This window comes from Nannobrachium achirus (genome assembly GCF_963921795.1).
Source record: "Nannobrachium achirus genome assembly, chromosome: 6".
NCBI lineage: Eukaryota > Metazoa > Chordata > Actinopteri > Myctophiformes > Myctophidae > Nannobrachium > Nannobrachium achirus.
In genome coordinates, this window is record NC_137815.1 from 16,914,253 (window position 1) to 16,922,128 (window position 7,876).

The 7,876-nt window shown below is 43.0% G+C and overlaps 1 protein-coding gene across 1 annotated transcript in view; it reads left to right on the forward strand.

Moving 5' to 3' along the window:
• Positions 1-5,868, forward strand: part of rims4 (regulating synaptic membrane exocytosis 4) — a gene marked incomplete at both ends in the record, with an annotated part of 59,126 nt that extends 53,258 nt beyond the window's left edge. The window contains one exon of the mRNA XM_080727913.1: positions 5,650-5,868. Within this exon, the coding sequence (XP_080584039.1) occupies positions 5,650-5,868 (219 nt within the window). The remainder of the gene's footprint in view (positions 1-5,649) is intronic.
• Between the last annotated feature and the right edge of the window lie 2,008 nt (positions 5,869-7,876).

Below are 7,876 nucleotides of genomic sequence, written 5' to 3' on the forward strand. Positions count from 1 at the left end.
CACACACACGCGCGCGCGCACACACACACACACACACACACACACACACACACACACACACACACACACACACACACACACACACACACACACACACCTTTTGCTTAATTGACACATGCAGAGAGAGAGAAAGAGATTAAGCTTTAATTTAGATTATTAAGTCCTGTAGGATTGTAAGTGTTACATGCTGTGCTAGTTCATTATAGTCATTATCTATGATCTATCTGGTTGGTGAGTGTCAGTGCATATCATTTACATTTATAATTTTCAATTTTAGCCATTTAGCAGATGCTCTGATCCAGATTTGACAAATTCTGTCCAAGTGATGAATGAATGAACCACTTAAACCTTAAACTTAAACCTTATCCCTTTAGTATGATTGTATAATTGTACCACTTATACTAGCAAACTGTTAATAAAGTATTCAATCTATCAATCAAAGCGTCTCTAGCGACCCATAGAGATTCCATAGTTTCATTGTTTGACAGCACAATCAACAGTGTATTTTGGATTCATGTCAATTTGTGTTTTCTGATATTTAACCATGCACTTGAAGTGGACTCTAGGGTTCAAGTGGTTACTATAAAAAGAATAAAAAGAGTTTCTATCACTCAAAGATTTGGAGGACCCCCTGTAGTAACTCTGAGGACCCCCTAGGGGACCTGGACCCCCTGTTGAAGACCCATGTCTACAGTATCTATCCTGTCTGTATGTCCGTCCGTCCGTCCGTCCGTCCGTCCGTCCGTCCGTCCGTCCGTCCCCTCTGTCTGCTTCATTCTCCTGTAGTCCAGTCAATCTGTGGTTTGACCCAAAATAAATTGCAATAGTAATCATTCTGGGTTTTTTTCCTTTGGGTCATCCAAATAACATATTAAAATTTGTGAATTATATATTTAGTGGATCAAGGTAAATTCAGGGGGTTCGAGTTTTTTTACTACACAGGAAAAAAAGACCCACCAAAAAAATCCTCTTTCAGTAGCATGTGAGGGGTCTAACTAGGGGTTTTTCATGATTCCAAATGCATTGCAAGCATTTGTTTTGCATGAAAAACATTCCGTAGGCAAGAAATGGACCCCACAAAACTGTGAAAAGTGATGACTCATCAATAAACCATAGTTTTGTGGTCCATTTGTAGCCCAGGGAATGTTTTTCGTGCAAAACAAATGCTTGCAATGGATTTGGAATCATGAAAAACCCCTAGTTAGACCCCTCACATGCTACTTAAAGAAGATTTCTTGGGGGGTATTTTTTTAAATATAATTCACAACTTTTAATGTGTTATTTGGATGACCCAAAGGATCATAAAAAACCCTGAATGATTACTATTGCAATTTCTTTTGGGTTGGGCTTTTTTTTGGCTTAGATTGACTGGCCTACTGGTCATAATGTATAATGAATACAATAACAATAGAAACTACAGTACATGATGTTATAATTTACACACTGAGGACGGGCCCGATATAATAATGTCCTGCGCTTGTGTTTAAACCATTCAAATTAACATTCAAATACGTACTAAGAGAGCAGCAGACTATAACATTATTTTTGTTCAGTCATGCATCCGCACAATATTAAATGGCAAACGGCCGGCTGAGTCACATTTGGCAAGGCGGAGACATAACACCGACAGTAAGTTAATGCCGTCAAAGACGTGGAATGTGCAAACAGCAATGTCTCAGCCAAAATGACTTTGGAACGCTGGCTCCATGCCTGCTTAAACAGTAATTATGTTTTTACTTTGAGTGAAAGGAACGTGCTGCCGTCTTCCTTTTGCTTTGCCAGTGTGAAGTGACCGGCTGCTGTTGGTTCTGTTCTGTATCAACCTATAGCTCTGGTTCATAGCGTTAAATGAGTTCTCCTTAACTCCACAGCCACGATAGCCCAGGCTGCTCAGCCTCTCGTCTGTAGTAAAAATAAAAAATACACTTTTTCAACTCACCAAAACAAAGACGGTTTTAAGATGTTGAAAGCCTACTTTCCTTAGAGCACTCTGAGCTCTCCACCTCACGTCTAAAGTACACTTTTTGGCCAGAAAATGAAATATTTCACCTGAAGTTTTAGCTACTCCACACCGCCCTCTGCAGATCTTGCCAAAAGAAATTGACCAGATTTTGCCTTCTGGTGAAATATTTACTTTTCAGGCTAAAAAGTTTATTTTAGACGTGACGTGCAGTGGGGGGCTCAGAGTGTTCCCAATAAGGAAAGTAGGCTTTCAACTCCCTAAAGCCGTCTTTGGCTAAACAGTATTTTTTATTTTGACCAGACCTATCAACCTTACTCTGAAACAAGGGGTATCATTTGGGGTCCCAGGGGTTATTAAAGGTTATTAAAGGTTACTAGAAGCTGGGCCGCCCTTCGGGCGGCCCAGCGTCTAGTCGGCGACCTGGCCAACTCGGGAACGATGTAAATAGGGAATGAATGCCCCGCCCTTTAATGCAAACCCCATTATACCTGTTGTCATAGGACCCGTTTTGACCATCTGTTTGCCTGTGTCCATTTATGCCCATATATGGAGATATCTGTATCTGTCTGTCTGTCGGCGTCCATTTTATGTCCATATATGGAGATCACTGCAGATATAGTTCTGGGTCCATTTTATGCCCATATGCCCATATATGGAGATATCTGTCTATTTGCGTCCATTTTATGCCCATATATGGAGATCTCTGTATCTGTCTGTCTGTGTCCCTTTATGCCCGTATATGGAGATATCTGTTTATCTGCGTCCATTTTATGCCCATATATGAGATCTCTGTCGCTTTTTGTTTGTTTCTTCTTTAAGCAGAATACACAGCCTGCTTAAATCTGCATCATTCAAGTCATCCTCCCAGTCCCACGCTTTGTCGCTTGTCTTATGTTTGTCTTTGTCTCTTTTATTTTCTTTTTTTGGAGCGGACCCCATGAATGCCCCACCCTTTAATGCAAACCCCAATATACCTGTTGTCATAGGACCCGTTTTGACCATCTGTTAGCCTTTGTCCCCACCCTTTAATGCAAACCCCAATATACCTGTTGTCATAGGACCCGTTTTGACCATCTGTTTGCCTTCTGTTAGCCTTTGTCCCCACCCTTTAATGCAAACCCCAATATACCTGTTGTCATAGGACCCGTTTTGACCATCTGTTTGCCATTGTCCCCTTATGCCCATATATGGAGATCTCTGCACACACAGTACCGGTTGCGGAAAACTCTGATGTCAGACATCAGCTCCGCATTCGGGGATTCATTTTATGCCCATATCTGGAGAACGCGCGTGCCGGTGGGAAGAACGGTTCTCGAGATTCACATACATACATACACATTAATGGAGATCTCTGTATCTGTCTGTCTGTGTCCCTTTATGCCCGTATATGGAGATATCTGTTTATCTGCGTCCATTTTATGCCCATATATGAGATCTCTGTCGCTTTTTGTTTGTTTCTTCTTTAAGCAGAATACACAGCCTGCTTAAATCTGCATCATTCAAGTCATCCTCCCAGTCCCACGCTTTGTCGCTTGTCTTATGTTTGTCTTTGTCTCTTTTATTTTCTTTTTTTGGAGCGGACCCCATGAATGCCCCACCCTTTAATGCAAACCCCAATATACCTGTTGTCATAGGACCCGTTTTGACCATCTGTTAGCCTTTGTCCCCACCCTTTAATGCAAACCCCAATATACCTGTTGTCATAGGACCCGTTTTGACCATCTGTTTGCCTTCTGTTAGCCTTTGTCCCCACCCTTTAATGCAAACCCCAATATACCTGTTGTCATAGGACCCGTTTTGACCATCTGTTTGCCATTGTCCCCTTATGCCCATATATGGAGATCTCTGCACACACAGTACCGGTTGCGGAAAACTCTGATGTCAGACATCAGCTCCGCATTCGGGGATTCATTTTATGCCCATATCTGGAGAACGCGCGTGCCGGTGGGAAGAACGGTTCTCGAGATTCACATACATACATACACATTCACAGAGATTTTTTGTTGACTCCTGGCGTACGTGATGTCAGAGCCTTTTATGAAGTGATGTCACAATGAGTCAGTGATTGTGCCGATTTCCTCAGGAACAGCCTGATGTCAACAATCAGCTCCGCGTAAGGAGATTCCGAACGTTTCGCGCCGGTTTCGGAAAACCGCGACAAACCCCAATATACCTGTTGTCATAGGACCCGTTTTGACCATCTGTTTGCCTTCTGTTAGCCTTTGTCCCCACCCTTTAATGCAAACCCCAATATACCTGTTGTCATAGGACCCGTTTTGACCATCTGTTTGCCATTGTCCCCTTATGCCCATATATGGAGATCTCTGCACACACAGTACCGGTTGCGGAAAACTCTGATGTCAGACATCAGCTCCGCATTCGGGGATTCATTTTATGCCCATATCTGGAGAACGCGCGTGCCGGTGGGAAGAACGGTTCTCGAGATTCACATACATACATACACATTCACAGAGATTTTTTGTTGACTCCTGGCGTACGTGATGTCAGAGCCTTTTATGAAGTGATGTCACAATGAGTCAGTGATTGTGCCGATTTCCTCAGGAACAGCCTGATGTCAACAATCAGCTCCGCGTAAGGAGATTCCGAACGTTTCGCGCCGGTTTCGGAAAACCGCGAGTCGGGTCGGGTCGAGGCCCGGCACTGCACTCCTCGCGGCGGCGGGGAACGCGCGTGCCGAATCTGAAGCCGGTGGGACGAACGGTTCTCGAGATACGCGGATTACAAACAAACAGACAGAGATTTGTCGCATTTATAGATAGATTAAAGGAGAATTCCACGTTAATCATGTTATGATGTTATATCCATGAATGCTCGAGCGATTTTACGCTAAATCGCTTATTTGTATCTGACTTTCATAATGGTGGAAATGTCTCCAAAGAGTTTTGTTTCTGTGCAGCTGCTGTACCTTGTTAATGGATGAATAACATCAGATTAATACCTTGTTAATGGATGGAATAACATCAGATTAATACCTTGTTAATGGATGGAATAACATCAGATTAATACCTTGTTAATGGATGCAATAACATCAGATTAATACCTTGTTAATGGATGGAATAACATCAGATTAATACCTTGTTAATGGATGGAATAACATCAGTTTAATACCTTGTTAATGGTTGGAATAACACCAGATCAGCATAAGAAAGCACTCCTCCGAAATTCATTAATAAAAATGTTTTATTGTGAAAATAGCCGATCCACTAGCTCACCACAGAGAGTTACAGAAGTTACAGAAAATAAAATAAGATACATATAGCCTACATACAATAAATAAATACATCGATGGCCAAAACACAAAACCTCCTATCTGAAAAATTCACTTTGTTGGGAAAAAGAAAAAGAAAATGTGTGTTCAACATTAAAAACCTATCAACTATTTCTAGTCACATGACATTTTGGGCAAAATGAGGGGAAGAACGATCTTGCAGACAGACTGACCATGTGCAGCATAGCTTGTTGTCCTCATTTCAAGTGAAATCCAAAATTCATGAAATTTGCAGATAGGAGGTTTTGCGTTTTGGCCTTATACAACCACTGACTAAGCATGAATACCGTTATTTTTTAGATCTCTAACATTAACTGGCACTCTGGCTCTCATTTCTATTGGACACTCTGGCTCTCATTTCTATTGGCTCACTCTGGCTCTCATTTCTAATGGACAGGTGATCGTGTGGGGGAACTACGGACGCATGGACCGCAAGTGCTTCATGGGCGTGGCCCGCATCCTATTGGAGGAGCTGGACCTGAGCACCATGGCGATTGGCTGGTACAAGCTGTTCCCCACCTCCTCCATGGTGGACCCCAACATGGCCCCGCTGATCCGACACTCCTCCCAGTTGTCACTGGAGAGTACCATCGGGCCCTGCTGCGACCGCTCCTAGGGCTCATGGGAGACGTAGTTCTATTCAACTTAAAAGCCGTCCAGAGCTTCCATGAGCGGAAACCTGGGGCTCTTTTGATTTGTCGACCGACTGTGGCTATAAAACTCATGGGAAAAATGTTAATGCTCTTGACGTTGCCTCTCATTGTGGAAAGGTTTTTACCAGTTGATGTCAAGTATCATTGAAGACTTGGGAGTTATGGTGATTTTTGACGGTACAGCCAATTACACCTGAGACTCATGGAGACAAACAGTTCTTTGCACCAAGGGTAGGTTACTTTGAGAGATAGCGGTTCTGCTTGGAAAGGAGATGTACACCAACTGCCCAGATGTGTAGACTGTTGAGATGTACACTAACTGCCCAGATGTGTAGACTGTTGAGATGTTTGAATGGCAGGCAGCAGGGTTCAGCCATGCACCACCTTTATGGCTCTGTCCGACTATAAGAGCTATAAGTGAACCGCGCCGCTACGTACTTCACAAGGTCCTGGGTCTGTTCCCATGGGCTACGACTGGCTTCCAGATGAGGTTATCAGAACCTAATCTGGGCCCTGCTGAGGAGGCAGAGCTAACCCTGAGGCCTGGGAACCCAGAATTCAGAATGTATGCTGTACTTTCAACTTTTTTCAAAAAAACAGCGAACATAGCAGATCGACAAGCTCACTGCGTGTCCAACTGTCCATCTGCTATTTTCACTTTTATATGAGTCTTTTTTTTATTGTGTACCTCCCACTTCAGAGGTGATCCTGGTTATAATGGAAACGCAAACAAAGAGACATCACAGAACTTCACAGGTTCCTGAAGGTTTCAGGTCCTGGAAGCTTCTGGGTTAACCCTTCGTGGTCAAATAGAGACCATGTTCCCTTTGCATCTTCTGGAGGGCTACAGGACATCCCAGCACACACGTATAACAACTGTCTTTCTGTCATTCTGAGACACTGCCCCTTCAACTTGCTTTTTTTTAATCCACCGCCATCTTTTTATGAGATCTGTATGGCTGCAGCCCAGATGGATCTCGACAAAAAAAGAGAAAAGAGACAATGAACAATCCATCAATTGTGTTCCATTTATGCCTGGGTTGGGTCACAGTGGCAGCAGCTTAAACAAGGTAGTCCAGCACCTCCCATGTAGACCCTGGGGTCTCCCACTAAGATACTTGAAGTCCATGGCTGGTGGCAGCAACTCCCTCCCAGCCGGGAGGGAGGGTGGCATTCCACCGTTGTCCAGCGGAGAGTGGTGGTCTCAGACTTGGTGGTGGTGCTGGCTCTCTGAAACTTAAGTCTCCTCATTATAGTAGCTATAGAGCTATAAGGCCAGTGTCTGGGGTTGAACACCATTTCTGTTGTCATTCTCACATGCAAAGCATGGTCGCTCTGTGTGCAGTGGTGGGAAAAGTACTCACATTTTTTACTTAAGTAAAAGTATCAATAGGCCCACTGCAATATAGAAATGCTCTGTTACGAGTAAAAGTCCGTAATTCAAAATGTACTTGAGTAAAAGAATGAAAGTGCCGGCATCAAAATGTAGGCCTACTTAAAGTACCAAATGTTTGAAAATAGCAGATCTGCAAGCTCACAACGCATTGTGAAGCTTGTACTGTAGATCAGCTATTTTCAAATAGCCACAGTATAAAATAAGGATAAAATGGTTTATGTATGTAAGTAACTAATAACTAAAGTTTTCAAATAAATGTAGTGGAGTAAAAGTACAATATTTGGATCCGAGATGTAGTGGAGTAGAAGTAAAATTATTGGAAATACTCAAGTAAAGTACAAATACCTCGCAATTGTACTTAGGTACATTACTTAAGTAAATGTACTTGGTTACTTTACACCACTGTCTGCAGCAGAGTGGAAGGTGAAACGGAAGCCCCGCCCTCCTTCTGGAAGCGTCAAGACGTCCTGAGTTCCAGGATGGAATTCGGTTCTGTGTTTTTAGTCTGATCATTCTGGGAGACTATATGTGTCTGCAGTGATTAGAGTTGTTATTTAGCTGCTGGGACACCAACA